Raw genomic sequence first — 23502 nt, 5'->3', positions numbered from 1 at the left:
CAAATTGTAGTTTCAATGCAGCTTCAAAGGTCTCTACATGATTCAAACTGAGGAATAAGGGTCTTATGTAGCAAAACGATAGGTCATTTTGTTAAAAAATAAAAATGTGTATTATTTTTAACCACAAATGCTCAACTTGCACCTGCTCTGCGATGCTCACGCTTTGCGTAATCACATTGGAAAAATCACACGTGGTTAGTTCTTTGTCTGTGTATTTTGGTTCTTTTTTGTAAAGGACGTTTGACTTTCTTTGCACGTTTGCTTTGTAAACACAGTGTCGGTACTTCCATCTACGTCACACATGCGTGATTACATTTGTGGTTAAAAGGTATATAAATATGTAATTTTTTTTTGAAAAGGACAGATCGTTTTGCTAGATAAGACTCTTATTCCTCAGCTAGGATCATGTAGAGACTTTTGAAGCTGGATTGAGACTGCAATTTAGACCTTCAAGCAGTTGGCCACCATTGAAGTCCACTATATGGAGAAAAATCCTGGAATGTTTTTGTCAAAAATCTTGATTTCTTTTCGACTGAAGAAAAAAGAGAACATCTTGGATGACATTGAGGTGAATTTTCATTCTGGAATTACTTCTTCAACAATTCAGGATCATTCTTTAATGTTATTTGATTTCATTCGAAACGGTTACTGCTGAAATTTCACTTAATCACAGTAAATAATTCACTACTTTGTGTGATTCCCCTTCAACAGAGTTGTTCCCTTTTTTAGTTTTGTGTCCTAAACAGCATCCCCACCCTGACCTTCACCTAGAGGTTTAGTTGTGTGTGAAACATCTTGACTTTCTTTTCCCCTTTTTTTAAAAGTAATTTTTCCCTTTCAGAACTGGCTGAACTTTTGCCTCAGGACACCACCAGCGTTAATAATCTCGACCCTTTCTCAGAATATTTTGATGGGGAACAGGATTTGCCAAAGATGCAAACTTGTTGCAGACTTGCATCACCAACGTGAGCACCAAATCTCATGTGAAAGCACGTGCAGTAACTGCTAGACCACGGCTCTAAGTGTTATAGTTATGTCTGTTCATGCACTTGGTTTTTCCTATTGTCTCCCCCTGTCGATCTGTGTTAAATGGTTTTGCCCTCCTCACCGTCATCTGTTTCACCTGTCTGTCAGTATTAGTTAAGCCTTATAATCCTGTCTTTGAGTTCCTCACATTGTCGGACTTTATGTTAGCGTTTGGTGTGTGGAAATTCTTTGTGTTCCTGATCTGTCAGCTCCTTGCATTATATTAAGAGACTTTGTATTTGTTAATTCGTGTATCGTCTCGTCTTGTCCAGCACCGCACCGTAACACTAAGAACATATGGAGGATTTCATTTCTTGTTCTATAATGATGTATTACCTTCTGAAGTTGGACACATTGTCCCTAACAGCCTTTAATGTCACGGTTTTGTTAAATTGTACATAACAGTTTGTACCGAGAATGAAAACAATGAAGATGCTTTTGAAATGAATGAATCCCAGCTACGTTCTTCACAATCAGTTGATGGCTTGGAAAGAAAAAGCTGATGAACGTATGAAAAGTTGCACTGAAAAAAGAACACAATAAACACAATGATTTTTTTTTTTTTTTTTGGAATGATGAATAATTTTCCCATATTCATACAAATTGCTGCAGCTGGAGGCAAGGCTGAGTGCACTTTTCTTTGTTTATTACACAAGTGACACTCATATTTACAATGTTTACTTTTTGCACCATTTGCATTGTTTAGGAACAAAGTTCTCATCAATTATGTACCAAGCGTCGTTGCTTTGTTAACCACAGAACCCAATGTGATGTGGTGTATAACAATATGTCCTATTTATTCCTTATTATGTTTCAGCTTTCAAAGAGAGGTCACACTACTCTTTCCAAAAACAACAAATGCAGTTAATGAGATAAACATGATTACCAATTAATCTCCCAGGATTCTGAGCTTGCTCCAAAGGCTAAGCTTCTCAGCTGTGGGTGAAGCCAGTACCCCAGCTCTCTGAATGTCCCGATTCCATGAAATTTGAGCAAGCTTAGTTCTTGGTATAACTTTTACCAAGAACTGAGCATTTCTGTTCTGGTCAAAGAACTTTGAAATTAATTGTATTGAAATGTTTGTGGTCAGTGGCCTAAATCACAAGACACAGATAATGTCTATACAAAGTTCACAATTGGCTGAATCCTCCGCAGTGTCCAGACAGTGGCTCTCATCCCACCCTTCCCTCCTCTGCGTAGTTTACTATCCCAGTAAATGTTAAAATTAGTCTGTTTCATAATGTATTACTTAACTGTTGCATTTTCTTTTAAAAAATATAAACCCTGGATTTTGGAAATTAGTGTTTCAGGACAATACTACATAAGGGCACATTCCCCCCAAACTGCTATATTATATAGCCATTATTTCAGTCTTCAGTGTTACATAATTCTTCAGAAATCATTATGTGCTGATTTTGTGCTTAAACAATAATTGTTATTATCACAGTTGTCCTAATTAATATTTGTAGAAATGTTCTTTTTCACAATTCTTTGCTGAATACAAAGTTCAGAATAATAGAAATAGAAATTTTGTGAAAGTTTTTATCACAAAAAAGCAATACAAAGTCTTGTATTTGGAGCCATCTTTATCATTTGGTTTCTGTGTACACTCTTAAAAATGAAAGGTGCTTCACAATGCCGTTTTTGTTTAAATAGTTCCATGAAGAACCTTTAACACTTGAAGAACCTTTCTGTTTCATAAAAAAGAAGGTTCTTCAGATTATAAAAACAAAAATTAGATGGTTCGTTGAAGAACCTTTGACTGAATATTTCTTAGTAGAACCAAAAATGATTTAACTATGGCATCACTGAAGAACTTTTTAAAGCACCTTTAAGAGTGTAGACCTGCATTTGCTGCTCTTTTTACACTACATGCGTGAATCGGTGGATGGAACTAAAAAGGCAGTGATGAAGTCATAGCACATTCAAGAACCTGTCATTTTGTCAGATTGGCTTTAATACGAGCACTTTTTAGACTAATGAGAGTTTCGAACAACTACAATGACCTCTTATATGTCAAAATATCAAGGGTTCCTCAGTTCATGACTTTAAAAAGAAAAATCATTAAATTATGTTATTTGATTAAGTATTTTACCATCTTGTTATTATATTTTGGACATTCTGAAAATTACTACAGAAAAACTGTATTGCACTGAAAAATCAACAATTTTTTTTTAGCTCCATCAAATCTGGCTTGTAAGACTCTGGCTTCATTACACCAACTGAAATTTGCAATTAGCATATAGCTACATCCAATTGCTAATTAACACAGCAGTAGTGGGTGGTTGGGTTTCAGTACAGCATTTAGAGAGGGTCATTTAGCATTCGCAAAGATTTTTGACCAGCCACTGTTCATGTTCTCTGACAGGAAATGCAAAAACACACAGTTTGATTATTAAAAAAGTCAACTTTAATATACTCTAAGAATGATCAAGTGAACAATTGACATTTTTTGCTTCTTTTTGTCGATTTTTGTATAAAAATTCACAGTTTAAGTGATTTAAGAACAAAATGGCATAAATACACCAAAAATGTGACATGGAAAAAAATGAACAAATATAACAAATGCAAACCTATGGAGTAAAATTCATTTAAAAAAGGACTTCTGACTTTAGGAACCATTTCAGCCCATTGGTCGCTTATCTAAAAGAAAAACAACAACAACAACAACAACAACACAACCCACAATAGTTACTTGATGTTGCACTCTGACCACATTTGACCCTGGTTTGATCATAGTAACATTATCTGCAGCTCCTCAGTGCAGTATGGAAAGAGAGCTTCAGATGTTCAGTTGTTCATGATCATCCATGCTTTAGTGAAATTGAAATGTCACACCAAACTCAATTGGTGAACGCCCAGAATGTATGCCTTCTGCGAAATGCATAAACTTGTTTGTCATCTGTTTGGATTTTGCCTCACCTGAGAACTTGTATTCATTATAAATATGGCCTGTGGGCATGACCTCTTTTTTTTTATTATTATCTTCATGAAACTCAAGAGTATCAACTGCCTTATAAGCACTGGGTTTACCATGGACGATTTGGTGCAATTCAGTGATCCCCTCAAAATATTACACAATATATACAACAAAATGAAGACGAGAGAAAAGCAAGGTAAAGCATACACAGTTGAAACAAATCTCTATAAGTAGATCACATTAGTGGTGCTAAAGGATGTTTTACACTCTTTACCAAAACTAATCAATAATCTTTGTGAAGCTGTTGTTGTTGTTGTTGTTGTTACTGCTATTCATGTTCTCCTTTATGCTGTTGTTATTGTCATTGAGGCTCAGGCCTTGTTGTTTCATAAGGGCACGAGGCATCACTTTCTTCTGTACAAAGAGTTTCTGGAGGAACCTGTCGCTGATGCTCAAAGGTAAGTAGTTGCAGATGAAGTACATGAGCATTAAACCTGGCCCGGCATAGTATCGCACCTTAGGTTGAGAAGAGAGGAGTGCGTCCACAATGGTGTTGATGACAGGGCTCAGATCCTCATTGGCTGTTTTTGCGTGATTCTGGAAGAGCTCCTTGGACTCCAGCAGGTATTCTTCCCCATATTCTTCTAGAAGGCTTGGGGGGAGGTTCTGGATCAGGTTCATGTACTGTTTTTCCCAGTACTCTGTGTTACTGCTCTGTCCTGCAAGGTGAGGAAATGGCAGAAAGCATGATGCAACGTGAACTGATGAAGGTGGGGGACATGGACAGATTAAAGACATAAACAGAGGTCTGGGACACTTTATTCAGTTATTTATACTGTAATTCCAGACCTGCATTTGGCTGGACTATCTGTTCAGTTAGTGTGTAAAAAAGGACTCAAATGTCAACTCAAAACCTCATGGATCCCTGAGGCTCAGATGTAAATAAACAGCTTAAATGAGAACTGACGTGGCAGTTTTCTCTCTAGATGTATCCTCCTTTGTCTAAGAATATCTGATGGGCCCTTTTACTAGGGCAGCAGTGCTCTCTTTTTTTAATTGGCTTGTATAGCTTGTTTATTTTGTTAAGCGTCTTAAACTTTAAGTATATTTGTACTCTTTTTTTCTTCTTCTTTGGTTTACCTCGCAGAGTCTGCAAAATGTTAATTATTTTACCAAAATAAGAGGGATCATAAAAAAATGCATGTTATTTTTTATTTAGTTCTGATCTGAATAAGATATTTCACATAAAAGATGTTTACATTGAATTTGAAAAATACACCATTCAAAGGTTTACATACCCTTGATTCATAATACTGTGTTTGTTATGAAAAGTTAAACTGTCCTCTGTTCTTCAGAAAAATCCTTCAGGTCCTACAAATTCTTTGGTTTTTCAACATTTTTGTGTATTTGAACCCTTTCCAACAATGACTGTATAAGTTTGAGATCCATCTTTTCACACTGAGGACAACTGAGCAACTCATATGCAACTATTACAGAAGGTTCAAACACTCACTGATGCTCCAGAAAGAAAAAACGATGCATTAAAAGCCAGGGGTGTAAACTTTTGAACAAATGTGTACATTTTTCTTATTTTGCCTAAATATCATATTTTCTTATGTAGTACTGCCCATCAGAAGCTACAAAATATACTTGCATGTTTCCCAGAAGACAAAATAAGTTCAATTTACCCTGATCTTCAAATTCAAAAAGTTTTCACCCCCCGGCTCTTAATGCATTGTGTTTCCTTCTGACGCATCAGTGAGCGTTTGAACCTTCTGAAAGTATTTGTGGGACCTGAAGGATTTCAGCAGGCAGTTTAACTGTTTAGGACAAACAAATGACTCATGAACAACTATCACTAAAAAAACAAAAAAACAAAAACAAAAAGAAAACAGCTGTGGATCGTTCAGGTAACAACACAGTATTAATCAAGTGTATGTAAACTTTTAAACGAGGTAATTTTTATAAATTCAACTATAATTTTCTCTTGTGGACTATATGTGAACCTGTTTCATCTGAAATATATTATTCAAGTCAGCACTAAATAAAAAATAATATGCATTTTGTATGATCCCTCCTATTTTAGTCAAATAATTAACATTTTGCAGATTCTGCATTGTATATGTAAACCTTTGATCTCAACTGTAAATATGAAGAATAAATAAATTAATTTGATTTTTTAGAATTAAACAGTTCACTTCTTGACTGTCCTTTAATTTGCATTACTTTATAAACCAAAGTCTACAAACCAGTTCAGTGAACTTGATGTTAAAAAGGTCATCTGCAGTTTATACACCAAATTGTCCATATAAGGGGCTTTAGATCTCATCAGGTAGTTTGCCTAAGCAACAGTGTGTGTTTTATGATAACGGAAAGTCTAAATTCATCAAATTACAGTAAACCTCTTTGATGAGACTACAGAGAAACCGCAGTATACAGATAAGTGAATCATCAAACTGGAAGTATACAATATTTTTCACATTGTAAAAATGTTAATCACCTGTCTTAAAGGCAGAAGGTAAGATGGTAGAGACTTTGACACCCCATGGCTCCAACTCATGACGAAGTGTGTTGATAAAAAGATTCAGTGCTGCTTTCGAAGCCCCATATGAAGCCAAACAAGGAAAAGGATGCTCACCTGCAGAAATAAATGTTAAATAAAGATATCTTAATCACATTTTACAGCACTGCACATCCTTGAACATCTTAATGAGCTGACTGATATGATAAAGACAGTAAAACTCCAATGTAAGTAGAGCTACCATATTACTGTTAAATCTGCCACGTTGCCAGAGAACCGGTAAAGACACAATGATGACCTTTATCGTACACATTCCAGAAGTATAATTGTGCTGTTTTTGACAGAAGGAGTGTCATTCATTGTGTGGGTAATAAAGGCGTAAAAAAAAAATTATCTGGATTGTAGCCAAGGCAATCATCAGTTTAACAATGGAAACAAGCAGCTCTGTGGAGGTTAATTGCAGATTGTGACTGTTTATAAAAAGCGTGGTTTTGCCTCAAGACTCTGCGGAATAAAAGTGCTTGTGTTCAAATCACTGGGAGGATGTACGGGATGTTTTAAGACAACAAGCCTCCTGTTAGCCCTCTGAGAGAACGACTGTTCATCTCTATTGTGACAGTAGCATCTGCTGCTCATGACAGCTAAAACATTTTGTTTTCTTCTACAGTGAGACTGCATTGATGGAGACATCTTTATTTAAAAGGGCTGTGCGCCAGTGTTTACGGAGAACTCAATGGCGTCCTGCGCCAGGCTGTTACTCATAGTATCACACTGTTTTGGCACAATGGCAGTAAACAAATGGAGACAAAATCAGGGGAGCCAGGCAAAGCTAAAAGCACACCGATTTCCCCTATACTGACTAAATACCATGCAGTGTGAGCCTGAGCAGAGAGCTGATCTCAGTTGCACACTCGAGAAGAAAGGAAAACAGGTGGATTACAGTTCGGGCTCCGATTAGTGTTTGGTTAGGTATGGAGCCAGATGGAAGGCATAAAATAAACATCTGACGGACAGAGGTCCATTTATAAGCACTGGCAGCTTTATGTGGATGGCAGAGAGAGAGAGACAGAGAGAGAGAGAGAGAGAAAGTGACTTCTAATTAGATTTAGCACTGAAACAAGAACCTGAATACACTCATAAAAGTGTCATCGTTCGTACAATTTAATTGACTCTTTCTTTTCTTTCTCTTTTATTAGTGTACTACTGTGTAAGTGCACTATCTGAGTGGTTAGCACTCACGTGTAGGTGTATGTGTACACTACCTGAAGGGCTGGAGATTGTCACAATCCGGCCTTTAGACTGTCTGAGAAGTGGCAGAAAGGTTCTGGTGACGGTGAGTGTTCCGAAGAAGTTGACCTCCATGCATCCTCTGAAGTTGGACATCAGGGAGAGCTCAGCATCCCCAATATTCACACACCATCCAGCGTTATTAACAAGCCCCCACAAATCTAGAGGACAGAAAACATGCAAGTACAATATAGATTACCTTTGCTCTTAAAAATGTAATTTATTGTGTTGGTCATCACATTTTTAAAGAGACCTATTATGCCCCTTTTTAGAAGATGTAATATAAGTCTCAGGTGTCCCCAGAATGTGTCTGTGCAGTTTCAGTTCAAAATAGCCCACAGATCATTTATTATATAATTTTTGAAAATGTCTATTTTGAGTTGAAGCAGAAACATGCTGTTTTCGGGCATGTCTCTTTAAATGCAAATGAGCTGCTGCTCTCCACCCCCTTTTCCAGAATAGAGATGTGCCTTTACAGCTAGTACCTCAGATACTCTGGCAAAAAACGTCTGTTTTTGATTATCATGTGAGTACTAAACTAGCTTCTCATTCATGTCTTATTGCGCTTAAACTGTCAAATACACACAAGTTTATGTTAGAAACACAAATGAGTTACAAAAACAGTTGTTTATGTTTGTGAAGGTGAACAGCTGGGAAAGACATTGCATGTTTATATTAGATCTGTGTGGCAGCAGTGTAATATACAGTAAAAAAAAAAAAAAAAAATCTACTCTATTCTGAGGCTGGGACTCTAAATACTGTTCTGCACTCATCTGTGCAGCCAAAGACTGAACAGTTAGCATGCTTTGCTCAAACTTTCGCCATGATGTTAGAACTGGTACACCGCTGCCACTTACAAAAACAGATTGACGCGCCGTGGGCTGAAACTTGAAGATTAGGGGGCGGTAATATTATAAAAAGATCTCCTTTCTACATCACGGGGGAGCAAAATCTGAGCGGCTTGTTTTTTCACAAGCTTGCAGAGAAAGGCTTACCTAAAAAATGTACTGGTTTGTGGGTTACTTTTTTCATGTTTCCTGGGTTTGTAGAGGCACCGGAGACCCGAATACAGCACTTAGATTTTCATGATATGTCACCTTTGAGTTCAAGAACTTGTGACACCTAAGTGTGTAATTGTGTTTATTTTCTTCAGCACCATCAGAACACATTGTTCAGAATACAGCACATGTGGCTTTGTCGCACATTTTCAACCCTGTCTAATGTATTGGCCAAGACCATTTGGAGAAACACAGAGTGGCTTAGGGATCAAGTGATCTGGGTTTTATCTGCTGATACTGCACAGAATTGTTTGTGAAGACAGCATGTGATTTATATCTCCCTGGTTACGCTAGAACTCTGTCTGAATTTAATACCTGGTTAAATAAGAAGGCAGTTTGTTTACACTGAGATAATGATTATCCTCACCCTTACCCTCAGCTTTCGCTGGGTTGAATTTTTAGCAGAATAAAGGAACCAGAGACTCAGCCAAGAAAGAAATGAAGTAGGGAGAAGAGAGAACAACCTTGTAACAATACGTTAGAAAGAGGTTCTTTTTTTGAATTCATGGTTCCATGAAGAACCTTCAACATCCATGGGATCTTTCCATTGATGTAGAGGAAAGGGGTTCTTCAGATTATTAATATATTCTTCACACAAGAAAAAAAATGTTTACTGGCTGTTCACTGAAGGTTCTTTGGGGCCTAACTGAGAAAAGCTCTTTTTGGAAACTGTATTTTTAAAAGTGTATCCACCTTTTTCTTTAATGCAGAAGTAAGCCTTTTGGTGAGACTTCCAGTTTATTATCCACTATAGGGAAATAATGAGACGAATAACAACAGTGAATGGTAAAACTGTTTGCACTACAAACCAGTGTGTTCATAATGAAGATAATACAATAAAATAACACACCAATTTGCAGTATCAAGCAGCAAAACAAGCTGTTTGTACAGCTAAAAAAAGCTGGACGCAGATGAAATCAGAAGCTACACCCATAAAATTTACAAATGGCCGCACCTACTCTTACGGGAAGAAAAAGGCGAATAGGAAATAAAACAAAAACTACAAAATATAAGATGTGAGCATTCAAATATGTCCTCATTTGTCTCGTAAAGAATAAAATACTGAACTCATGACTTTGTTTTCTGAAAAAGGCAGCATGGAAAATTACAGAGGTTTTTTTTCTGATTGGTCCATAAGCCACCTGGCGCTGTGGTGTGTATGTTTGAAAATAAAACAGCCCCTTGATGTACTGCCAAGTTATACACAACCCTTCCACCCTATCCCCTCCTCTTCCCAACACTTTCTCTGAGATTAAACATTCACATTGGTCACGCACAAACAAACAACAAAAAAAAAATGCTCACATAGATACAATGATATAAACACATAGATACCCCACCACACCGAATTTCTAATAAAATAAACAACACTGACAAAAAATTAAAAATAAAAACTGCCATGTGAGCACAAATGAATTGATTTATCTGACCTACTTTAAAGCAAATTTAATGAGGTGCATTGTTGATAGCACGGTTCCAAGATTTGGTTCAACAGAAATGTTAATGGAAACCACAAGCTGGTTAAAGTTTATTCAGGTTAACCAAGAGTTGCTGGCAGTTTTCACAATATACAAACATTCATACAGAGCTATTTAGGTTCATTGTGTTCAAACATGTTGGAGAGTGATTGTGTGTGTGTTTTCTGGCATAGTGCAAAAGTAAATCCTCACCTCTCATGCCAAGCTTGGCCTTGGTGTCGAGCAGGGCTTGCTGTATCTGCTGAGGCTGGGTGATGTCTACCTGCAGGAGGGTAAGGCGTGATGAACAGACTCTGCGCAAGTGCTTGGCTCCCTCTCCGTCCAGGTTCAACACGGTCGCGAACACTTCAAACCCCATGGCGTCTAACCGCTTTGCTGTAGCATTACCGAACCCTGAATCACAACCTACAGAGACCAGAGGAAAACAAGAGAATGTTATGCCAATGTATTACGAATTTAAACACTTGCAACACAACAGCAATATTATCATCACTCTAATAGCTTTTTTGGATTCATTTTTGAACTCCTAAGCCAGTTCCTTTTATGGAATAAGATTGAAAACTTTGCGGAAGCCTTGTCAAATTATAATCTCGCTGCTGTGACCTCTGAACACCTATAAAGTTTAGCAAACCAGAACGGACCAGCAAGAAACAAAAGTACAATTATATAAAGTCTTCACCCCACATCTAGTTGCATGATGGTATGACGCATCAATCTTTGAAACGCGACTGGCTTATCTCTTTACACACTAGATTAGACACCTGAGAGAGATATTGGCATTAGTGTCCTTCGATTTGAGGGACAATGTCCTTACAGTCCCAGAGGACATTGTGGTTTGGGAACTGTATTACTGAAATGTTAAGAATGCAAACCAGGACTCAGTGTGTTTAAAACAAATGCAGCCATGGTTACAAATGCTTGCAAATGATTTTGCTATCTGACACGTACACACATTTACACAGAAGTGGTGGCAGGGAATGACACATTAATAAAATCTAATTCTAACATCCAATCTTTATGAGGGTCATTTATGAGTACAGATAACGCATAACCCCAAAGGAACTTTACCCCCAACAAGGCGAAGAATGCTAAAAAAGATAAAAAAGGAGAATAACAGTCGACTTTCTGTTCTTTTCCTACCCCTGATGTGCAAGTTGTTCTTGGAATTGAACAACAGACTCTGGAAACAAAAGTGACATGAATAGATACACAGACATGAATATTTCTCACAATGTGAGGTCTACATAATTGAACCGCTGGGCTTTAGAAATGAATGTTTTCTGGGATTGCCAGTTTTTATAATCTTTGTTCTTTTAAAAATTACTGCTAGGAATTTTGTTTCCATCCAAACTAAACTTATTCCATTCCACGTCTCTTTTGTTTGGCAGGGAGGTCAAAGTTGTAAACCTTAAAAAATAATAATAATAAAACAGTGATGCATGAAAATTCTTTATAGACTGTCCAGAGGGCAGTGGCCTCACTTTTCACCTCTAATTTGTGAATGTGTGGCAAACGATTATACACCAGTTGTGATAACAGCATTTACTCAGTGTACAGGGAGAGCAAACAAATTCACAGCTCTGCATTTTAGATCAGCTGTTATCTCAAGGTCCTCTGAGGACATGCACATATCTGTCAGTACGCTAGCTGGACCATCTCTTTGTCAGTGTCTTATCCATAACAGATACACTAAGTATTTTTCAATAAACACACTGAGATGGGGGAGCTAAGAACATAGTAATGTCTTAGTTAAGATAAATGCACCTACCTTGCGATTTAACTTTTTATCATCACTTGTCAGATTTATTTATTTTTTAATATTAACCAAGACTGTTTTTCTCAGCCAGGGGTGCATGTTCCCCAGCAGGTACTTAAGAAGCTTCCAAGTAATTCTAATTCTGGTAATTCTAATTCTTTGGTAATACTAGGAACTACATGGAAAAATTAGTTCTTTCCATTTAAAATAAACGAGCGAAAGCCAAAATGATCATCACACAGGGAAATCTGCATATTAGATCTAATGTTTTTCCAAGACGGATCCAATGTGCCAAATTTCAGACAAACGGCACCATACTGTGAATATTCATGCCCCTAAAATGCCTGTACTGTGCTTTTGACGGAGCATTAGACTGTTACACAAGTATTGTAAAATCCTTATACGCTTATTCGCTAAAAGCCTATGTGCTATGTGCATTCTATCGAAATTGTTGATATAATTTTGCAATTATAATCCGCACAATTAAATCTAAGCAATAAATTTGCAAGTAATTGGTGGTGGAGTTGAGGTCCAGCTAACATCTGATTTCTGCAACTGTGCCAAGTGAATCCTCTCTGAACTCTGGCCTCTTGATGCTACAGTTAAACCTTTCTTATTTGTTTAACCTCCTCACCCGACTTGACCAACTAGGCATGGCGAGAATGCCAAAGGTGCCCCTCCTCTACCTTTTCCCTCCAAATATTTACCATGTGCTGTTATGTAACATTGATATGGGTATTATTAGACATCTCGGGTCTAGCATATCTCATCCCACACTCAACTGGCCTGCATTCTGGAGTTGCTCCAGGGACATTGGGTAAGGAGAAGGCCTGCCAGAGCCCTGATGAGCCACTTCTGAATTCCCACACACACACATACATGTGATCGCCGTGAAGCCCACAGGGCTTGGAGGACAGTCGGTACTGGCAGTGTGTGCTGATCAGTGAAGCAATTTGTGGAACTTCCCTGGCCTTAGTAAAAAAAGAGCTAAACAAGAAACGATGACAGTGGCAGAAAGACAATGAAGCAGACATGAGGCAGACACACAACATGTAGGACACTTAAAAAATGTCTGAACTAGCCAATTTATTATTATTATTTTTTTTTTTACATTTTTAAATACAACACTCTGATGCAAGACCTGAAGGTCTAGCATTCAAGTCTCTGAATGATGTGGGATTAATCGTGCTTCCTCCTGCTGTCCTCAGCATGTAAACACAATAAGTGTGCCTCATGCTAAGTGATCAGATTTCCCACTGCCCTTCATCACACGTACAAACTAATGCCACTTGGTACTTAGTAGCTCATTTCGAGATCCGGATTGACGTCACACTTTTCAAAGAAATGTTGGGGTTCTAAACAACTTCTACACTGATTGATCCTGACGAATCTCCATAACTCAAGTGAGAAGAGTCGAATAAAGCCAACGTTAGGGCGGACAGATGAATAGATGAGAGCGTGTGTTTATTTAACACTCGGAGTTCACACCTTCATGATGCTAGAACCTGGTGTTAATCACAGCTTAGTTCAGTCATCATGGTTTACTGGCAGCGTAAATTTGAGAGAAAGACAGCAAGCTACGCAGTATTAACAGAGTATTATAAAAGGAGGAATTTCTTATTAACAAAGAACATAAATGAGAGCGCTGTTTCTTTTATTGGGCAATTTTATGGAAATCCTCTCTAACAATAAACACATTTTTATCAAAGTAAGCCGGCTTCATTATGTAGAAGGAAAACGTTCTTTGAGGAACAGACGCCTCTGATTAATTAGAAGTCAGGATTACAGAAGTATACATGTTGGGAGTTCTGGCATTGTGAACATTACACTTTAACGTTATATTCCCAAAGCTGGTGATTAACATGTACAAGGTGTACTGGCCTTCCAGTCTATAGGCGTTTTTCCAGCTTGACTCTAGCCAAACTAACGACTTTAGTTGTGTAGTCAGCCAATTCTGTAACCTTAACCCCCTGCCTCACAGCAATTCAAGCCCTGACTGTGCCTTTCTGCTGGCTTTGTAAGAGGTTTACAGGTTTTCCACTTTGCTTTTTGGCATAAGAGTGACTTAGAGCTTTAAGAAAGGTAATTTAAGAAAATATGACGGCTATCAGAAGTATTACTTTAAAGTGTGATACCATTATATTCTAGCTAGTACTAAAGTAACAAAAGAAAGAAAATGAAGAAAACAAAATCAAGTAGTGTGCTCTGTGCCAACCTCAGAAGCTCACGCTGGTTCTGTGTACGTGTATTAAAACAAGCAATGAAAAGGGTTGATTGGGTTGATGGTTACCATGCCAGTAGACGGCAGACAGCTTTGGGGGATTTAAGGAACCCATATGAGTTATTTCTGAGAAACCCACATCCATCAAATGGACATAAGCTGCCTTGGAGTAACCGACTGAACTTAACCCTTTGCCCTGCCAAGTGAACCAACTGAAGAGAAACGGATATGCCTGTTTTTCATGACAGCTTAAGGGAAAAAACTTGACAAGGTCGAAAATTACCAATTTAGCAACACCCAACCTAAACAGTCTGAAGAATAATACAACATAACATTTTCATTAAAAGCCCAGGATAATAATACAGTATGTAGACGTATAATTGTGATTTATTATACACATACATACTTATAGTACATATCAGTTACTCAGGGTTCATCTTGCACTTGTACCTCCCAGTTTTTAACAGTTTTTAAAAGGGTTTGCCTCACAGTTGAAGAAAATTCTGAATCATTAGCAATCAAGCAAATGTTTATAGGTTTTTAGAACTGCTTTGGGCTTTAGTGGATAAAGAAATCATACTACACAGAAAGATATGTGCTTAAATGAAGTAGATGGCAAGTGAAGGAGCTTATGATCCAGATTAAACAGGATTCAAAAAACGCTTAACAGTGAAATAAATCAACACATAATTGCCTTTGATCCACAAGATCTGAACTAGCAATTCCACAGTATTGGTAAGACTCTTTTTTTAAGAGCTGCTTTTTTATAATCAGAACTTTTTATTGACTATTGAACATTATTTTGTAAGTTTAATAAACCATTTTCAACCACAGCTTTGTGATTAGATAAAATGTGCAATGCACTTAGTGTGGAAAAGAGATCCACTTACTGCAAGTCCCAAAAGAGCATTTGAAAAAGTTCACAAGGTGCAAGTAGAGAAAGTAGAGAGCTCTATTTGTAAATGAGTTTTAAGTACCCCAACAGGTACAACACAGCAGCTCTTTGATTTGATTTATGGCTTACGCTGCATTTTTGTTGCATAAGATCATTTAACTTAGAATCAGATTAGCTCAGCCAATTAAGAAAAAGCCAAATCATCTTAGAGTACTCTCTAGTTCAGCGGCAGGACACAATAGAGGTTAACGCACAACACATTACGGGCAAGACGATCAAAAAGCATATCTTACAAATACCACTTAAACTTGGCTTAACTTGAAAAGAAAGACACATGACTGATATCATTTACGTCATTGCCATAAAATATGGGTCAATACTGATACTGAGTGGACTATAATAGTCTACAGATAGAGAAGGTTGTTTTAACATAGTGCAGGATGCACTGAAGTACTCAAACATGACAAGTGATTCTAATGAGGAAACTAATTAATTGGGACTAGCCATATAAAAACATGTGCCGACAAGAAGAGTACAAATTTGTTGCTCATTCAGTCACAATACAGGCGGAACACGTCTTAAAGTTACTGAGTCACCAGACACAAGAACAACGGCAATCATAATATAATTGTGGCAATTTTTCACAACAGAATCCACCCAGGATGACCTACATTTCCCATCTGTTTGTACAATCTCTGCTTATCATTTCACGTGCGTTTCAGGTCAATACATAATGATCCTCTGAGTCAGCCGTGAATGAAAAGAAGAAAAAAAAAAACAGAACAAAACAAAACAAAAGAAAAATGACAAGCACTACATATATACAACTATGACACACGTGCCCATTCATTTTCCGCTCTAATTTTGCTGATTTGCTGATTTTGTTCAGGTGTTCTTACCTGTGATGAAGACTGCCTTGCCTTCAACTGGCAGGAAGGGTTTGGGGGTGGCCCACGTAAAGTACAGCCAGCAGGACACACAGAGGACCAATCTTGCCAGCACAGCGGGCATGCACAGGGCACACAGTCTCTCCACCAGCAGAGTGGCACCCAGCCATGCCACCACTGAGGGCATGGCACCGATATGGAATGCCAGAAACTTCTTCACCGCTCCACCAACAAAGACAAACATTACGCCGATGTAAATCCAGAAAGACACTGCAAAGTCTTCCATTGTACTAGAGGTGGAAATGCTTTGCACTCTCTCCCTGCTTCTTTTTCTTTTGCTTTCTGTCTGTCTTATACTGACACTGGCACCTTTCCCTCTTTTTCCTCTCCCTCTCTGTTTGTCACTGTCTCTTTCTCAAGTGGGATCACACTTACAAATGAGCAACCATGTGCCTACTCGGTTCCCTACGATCTTGAGCTCACACACAGCTCACTCGTTCCAACTCAGAGTAGGAGAGTAAGAGCTAGTGAACAGATCCGTCTGACTGCGTGTGTGTATATATAGTGTACTCTGCAGGAGAGGGGAGGGACTATGCTCAAGCAGATGTAATCAAAGCCCAATGGCCAAAGCTTCGCAACACTTCTCGTACCCCCCACCCTCGCCCCCCCCACCCCCCAAGGTACATACGTTTGTCTCCTTTCCAACAAGGCATGAGCTCTTCACGTCTTTTTTCACACTTTGACTCTTTTTGTTGGGCTCCAGCAATCACTTGTAAAAACTTTCTTTGTGACTAATCAGAATTGTGAGTTGACATGAAAAATATAAAAAAACCCATCTTTTTTTATTTTAATTTTAAAACTAATTTAAACTATTAACCTAATAGAATTTAATAGCAATAATTTTCAGTAAAGCTGCTTTTATACAATGTGCACTGCATAAATTAAAACCAGAGCCGGACAGTAACGGAGTACATTTACTTGAGTACAGTACTTAAGTACAATTTTGAGTGATCTGTACTTTACTCGAGTATCATTTTTGGGGAGTACTCATGACTTTACTCAAGTACATTTGAGAGGCAAATATTGTACTCTTTACTCCACTACATTTCTATCCATAACCGTGAGTACCCGTTACTTCTTCAGAAAAAAAAAGGAAAAAAGAAAAATCTCGGAAACCCTCAATTTGTTGTTTCCCTCTCAAACGCGATTGGATTGTGCAGGCGCCACTGATTGGGACAGCCTATCAGCAATCACCTTCAGCTTTCCACCAAAATCAGCTCCATAGTATAGATAATGATTTAGATAAGAGACGAAACCATGGACCAAACAATGGATGAAGACGCAGCAGGTCCATCCCGGGAATGTGCCAACCCGTGGCCCCAGTTCAGAGGTGTGTCAGAACATTGCTATATTGCCTTCTTTGCTGGTTTAGGTTTATTGATTTGATTGATGAAAAAACAGAGAAACTCACATGTACACACAATTGTGAGCTGAATTTTCTTTTCTGATATTACATATTAATGTAAGCTGAGAATTTGCTTTAATCTTCTTGAGTATGCGGTGTGTTTAACACAGTCAGGTTCAAATGTGGGTGCAAAAAATTCATTAAAACTAAGGTATTAACATTAACATTTTTCATAACTCCATGTAGGACGTTTCTGTACATAAATGTAAGCACTGTGGCAGTAGTAATGCAATATTTAGAAAATGTACTCTTGATACTCAAGTACTTTTAAAAACAAGTACTTCAGTACTTTTACTTAAGTAGACATCTGACTGTAGTACTTTTACTTGTACTTAAGTAAAATTTAGCAAGGGGTATCTGTACTTTTACTCAAGTAATGAAGCCGTGTACTCTGTCCGCCTCTGATTAAAACTGACTTGACTTGAACTGCAGGTCTCGGTTGCATGTGACTGGTTGTACTACATATGTTCTGCGTGGGTTTCTCGGTGCGCACGTGTGGTGGCTTTGGGTCATGTGACTGTCGTTCCTCTGTGATTAATCCATGAAATGCCCTTTTGATGTGTTTTGGCGTCAGTGTGTGTGTGCATTACAAGCCCGGCAGGTCTGATTTGCTGCTCCTTTCAAAGTTACACTAAACAAATTTTTGTTCACAGGAACGCACAAACAGAAGCAGCACAACAAGAACTAGACAAAAAATGCGGCTGGCAGATGAAAAGCAGAGAAGGTGTTTGTGTGTGTGCAATGAGGAGAGAAAGATCTCATTTACAGGGTCACTAACTCTTGTTCTAAATGCAGATATTTTGTATGCCTATACAAAGATATGACAAAAACTTTAAGAAGATGACATAATGCCACTGAAATCAAACAAATAATGTTTTCTTTAAATGAAACCTGTAGATTCATGCTCCACTGTGGCACACACAAACACATCAACAGTATCATAAATCCAAGGAGCAAGAATCTGACCTTTACACTGAGAAAAGGAAAAGCATCAAATGGTAAGAAGGAATGAGGAAAAAAGGGGGAAAGGAGGAGGGGGTGAGGCACCTACGGACATTGACCTCATTCCCTCATCAGGTGTGTTATTTCATCCTAAGTTGATGTGCTTCTATAGAACATCATGTCATCACTACCCTAGTACACACATCGTACACACATCTTACACACATAAGTGTGTGAAGTAGGTCCATAGACTCATAAGTGTTTATTTTTACTTCTTTATCTCTTGATTCCATGGTGATGAGTTTGTCTAATGACACATGACTGTACAGAACATAGTAAGAAATTATACAGCTCCTCCTTCATCTAGCCCAGACAATACAAACTCCAAACCCCGTTATTCATCTTTAAGCCCTGCCCTGCACATACTTGCTTCGATGCTGCATGTGCTGCTGAACACACTGTTCCTTGACCTTGAGGTGAATGACCTTAGGAGGTCACAGAACTTGCTGCCATTCACCCATATCACCACTGGTCAATCCTGTGCCACACATGCTCCACAGCATTGCTATATGTAGATCACATCACATGCTACTCATCCTTATGTAAGCCTTTGGCACAAACACTAACTTTTATCATTTTGGGTTCAATGTTTTCCACCAGGTCACTTTGGAACATGATTATAGGTACAAAATGCCTAATAAGGTAGTATTACATTAGTTGCCTGTGAGTACTTCTGTACTTCAGTTGAGAAAAAACTGTGGTAATATTAAGATATAAAAGGGGAAATGGATCTAAACAAGCACCTTTGTCCATGGGGGGCGATAGAGAGCTGTACAACTGTCATTGTTGGAAGGATAAACTTTCTGGAGAAAACGTTATGGCCTAAGCACATTCAACAAACTTAATAGCTTTAGAAAAGAGGAGATGTTTCAGAAGGAGCTGTAAAAATGAATAATAATGTTTGCTTCGAGTATTTATGTTTTGCTTAGCTGCATGACAAAAGAAGTAAAAATTTAAGATGCATGTGTGTGCACTGGGCTTCTGTTTTCTTTACTTTAAAGGGATAGTTCGAGCATTTAAGACATGAAGTTGTATTCAATCCTTATCAGCACTATAGTGTATACACACTGACCCACACTGCGTTCACCTCCCTGGTCAGAGTTCTGGCCACTGGAAGTTTTTCAAGAAAGTAGTCACGGTTAGTTTCCGGGGCCTCAAAACTGTGCGTTTTTACGTGAAAACAATATATGCGTTTCAAAGCTTGATTAATTTACATCACAAAAAACACTCCTGACAAAAATCATACCTCAGTTTTAATCGGCACTATTTTCTTTCCGTTTCCATCAATCCGCGCTGCTGTCAGTTCGCACATTCCTTTCAGCTGTTCCATTACACACTCGAATGACAACGACGTAAAAAGTAGAAAATTAACAATGGTGCGAACTTGTAAATTCCCAGGTTGTGACCACAAGAATGTGCAGGGATCGCCGTTCAGATTCCATTGTTTTCCTGTTTCTGATATAGTTATGAGACAGCTTTGGCTGGTTGCCATCGGCTACTCTGCAGGAGCTAAAATATCCAGTATCAAGGATTTTCGTGTGTGCAGTGCTCACTTCAGCGAAGACGATTACATCCCCAACCAAGGAGGAAAAATCAAAAAACGGATTTTAAAGAGTTCTGCTGTACCAGTACCACGGGTAAGCTCTATTTACTAACTTAATGTCGCATACGACAGGTTTATTTTGAAGCTAACGTCGGTTTTTAGGCTAACGTTACACTGAGAATATTCTAATCGGGGCAGTGATAGCATCGATAACAATCGACTGTCTATGTGGTGAGAAAATCGGCAAATGTCATAACTAATGAATTTAATTTAATCTATATAACACAACAAAATATGATGCTTTGCTATATTTGTTATTGTCTGTAACTATGCGGAACGTGTGTCGGTATCATCGTGTTTATAAGTGTGCTTGAAGTCACATACAGGTAACGTTAGGTCTAAACCAGGTATCTCCAACTCCGGTCATCGTGAGCTACTGTACATTCCTGCAGCTCGATGTTTTCCTATGACAGGACACCTTTCTCAAATGAGACATTCCTGCTAATTACCCGTTGATTTGAGTCAGGTGTGTTGCATCAGAGAAAAACTGAAACCAGCAAGACAGTAGCTCACGAGGACTGGAGATCCCATGTCTAAACTGTACAGTAAACAATCTGATGTTTAGACTCCTGTGGAAATCACGTGAAACGAGGTCTAATATAAAAATATATATATCGTCTGTTCCGTCTGACATTGTGCTAAAATTGGTTTCATCATCAGAAGTTTCGTAGTCAGACATGTTGTCAGTGAGTCGCGCTATCAACAGCTGATCGGAACGTGCGAACTGACAGCAGCGCGGATTGATGGAAACGGAAAGAATATAGTGCCGATTAAAACTGAGGTATGATTTTTGTCAGGAGTGTTTTTTGTGATGTAAATTAATCAAGCTTTGAAACGCATATATTTTTTTCACGTAAAAACGCACAGTTTTGAGGCCCCGGAAACTAACCGTGACTACTTTCTTGAAAAACTTCCAGCGACCAGGACTCTGACCAGGGAGGTGAACGCAGTGTGGGTCAGTGTGTATACACTATAGTGCTGATAAGGATTGCATACAACTTCATGTCTTAAATGCTCGAACTATCCCTTTAAAGGATAGTTCTAAAGGATAGTTCTGATAATTCTGTAAGGACATTGATTAAATAATCCTTGTGACATCAGTGGTTCAACCTTATTTTGACAAAGCTATGAGAATTTTTTGTGTGCACTGAAAACAAAAACAACTTTATTCAACAATTAATTTTTTTCTTTTTTTGACGTGCTTTCTTTGACATGCTTTCTTTCTTCTGACGCAGGAGCTGGTGTTCTGACATAGAACCTGAATGCGCTACGCCTTGTTTGCAAACAGAGAAACGCACACACATGTGTTGTGGTACTCTTGTGAATGCGCACCAAAGACAAGAGAGAAGAAATTGGCAGTGGCTATTTGTCAAGTGTAAATAGTGATAGAGGCTATTAACACTAAGTGCAAATAGCAATAGATTCTTTCCCTTCCGGGAACTCGAGCCGCGTCTGGAAACGCTATGGGGAACGCCATTGGCGGGCCGCACTCTGAATCATGTCTAACAACCAATGAAATGACGGGAGTGACGTCACAGGCGCGGTGACGTCATCGACCGGGAAGTATAAAGCACGTGCGTTTGAAGCCCGCGGCAGCTTTTGTCATTCAGCGAGAGCGCTCTGTGTCTGTGTCTGTCCCGGTCATGCTGCTGTTTTTTCGTGCCAGTTTGCACGGCTTTTATTTGAGCCGTATGACCACTTAAAATGCAACCAAGGGGGAAAGAAAGAAAGTTTTAATTTAGGCGGTTCAAGCAGCTAAATAGATAGTGAAACACAGTCTGTTTAGTCTGCTTGTGTGTAGAGCACACACAGTCAGCCCTCGAAAAGGCTGACTGTCCACAGTGTGAGCATAAATTTCTCCACTGCGGGTGCTCCACGGAAGGCTCTCTTCGAGGAGGGAGCTTTCGCCAGCGTTTCCCGCGGGTCTGGCTCCGCTGCCGCGATGCGGAGCGGCTGCTGCACTCGCTGGGATCGCGGCTCGATCCATTAGAAGGATGGCAGACGGGTGTTGAAAAATACCCTATCTCCTCTCCTATCTCGTGGATCGGTAAACCTTATGCTGGATAGGAAGCCCGCAATGCGGTTACTTCCCTCCAGGAAAGGTTTTCAGCGCTTTCCATATCTTCCTCCGAGGAGGTCGATGTGAAGTGCGTTGTCAAAAGTATTCAACCGCCCCCCCTGATCGCCTCAGTATGATGAGCTGGTGGTTGTGCTGACTAATGCATTAGCTAATTAAGCAACTATGAGCCGCAGAAAAGCAAACGTTTTGCTTCCTGCGGACTAAGTCAGCACTTCCAAACGGAGCTTTCTGTCCTTCTCAAGCTAGAAAGCTAAGATGATACCACGGGTTGGACAGACGCTATCTGCTATCTGTCACCCAGTCTGGCATCATCCTTGAAGGCTCCGTCTTTGCTTTCCAAGCCGCCTAAAATAAAAAATTTCAGGCTTGATCAGCAAATATACACGTCCTGGGATTCTTGACGGGAAAAATAACCCCAGTCGTGTTCCAGCTCCTCACACAGAGGCTCATAATAGGAGCATTGCAGCCCGTTTTCCTCCGGTGACACCTAGAGGGCGGGGTTAGCAATACTTCTCGACCTAACGGCCCCGACTTTCATAAAAATACATGTGTACACACATATATAGGGCCGATGAGGGCAGCCCCTCTCAGGGAGATTTGTGGTGCACCATAGAAAAAATACGGTGACCACATCTTCTAGGGCCCTCAGGAGATATGTCGGTAAAACCCGCCAGTATTATAGGGCGCGACAATCTCCCGCGAACATCATTCTCTAGCGGTCCTAGGGAGTTCGCAACCCCCACGGGGGTCTTCAGAGAAACTAGTTCAGGATTATCCTGCCAGCACGCTGTTACAGGTCCCTGATCTAGTCCCTCAAACAAATCCAGAAGCCAGTCTCGAGAGACTGGTTCCCTAAGTAGATTTTCTGGCAGCGTGGAAACTACTGCCGAATATCTCCACATGGGTCCTGCGCACTGTAGAGAAAGGTTACTGCATTCAGTTCGGCGCAAAGCCGCCACCTTTCAGCGGGGTATTCCCAACTCTAATGAGCCCCGAGCAGGGTCTGGTAATGGAACGAGAAGTAGAAACTCTCTTAAGGAAGGAGGCCATCGAGGTGGTCCCTCCTCAAGGTAGAGAATCCGGGTTCTACAGCCGGTACTTCATAGTTCCCAAAAGGATGGCGGGCTCCGGCCCATATTAGATCTCAGGCAACTGAACCGCTCAGTAAAGAAACTGAAGTTCAGAATGCTCACTATCAAGCAGATAGTGTCACAAATCAGGTCCTAGGACTGGTTTGTCACGATAGATCTAAAAGACGCATACTTTCACGTCTCCATCCTTCCTTAACACTGGAAGCTACTTA

The 23502-nt window shown here is 39.2% G+C and overlaps 1 protein-coding gene across 1 annotated transcript; it reads right to left on the bottom strand.

The window, feature by feature from the left end:
• Positions 1-3413: 3413 nt before the first annotated feature.
• hsd11b2 (hydroxysteroid (11-beta) dehydrogenase 2) lies at positions 3414-16561 on the bottom strand. Its single transcript, XM_073836074.1, has 5 exons — positions 16062-16561; positions 10483-10695; positions 7730-7915; positions 6447-6584; positions 3414-4665 (listed from the first exon to the last, which is right to left on the bottom strand). The coding sequence occupies exons 1-5, from the start codon at positions 16333-16335 to the stop codon at positions 4226-4228; spliced, it is 1251 nt and encodes a 416-aa protein (XP_073692175.1). The 5' UTR covers positions 16336-16561; the 3' UTR covers positions 3414-4225.
• Positions 16562-23502: the final 6941 nt, after the last annotated feature.

The sequence above is a fragment of the Garra rufa genome, chromosome 3 (assembly GCF_049309525.1).
Source record: "Garra rufa chromosome 3, GarRuf1.0, whole genome shotgun sequence".
NCBI classification, from domain to species: Eukaryota; Metazoa; Chordata; class Actinopteri; order Cypriniformes; family Cyprinidae; genus Garra; species Garra rufa.
Note: the sequence above shows the minus strand (reverse complement) of the source record. Positions and strands in the feature narration are given on the sequence as shown.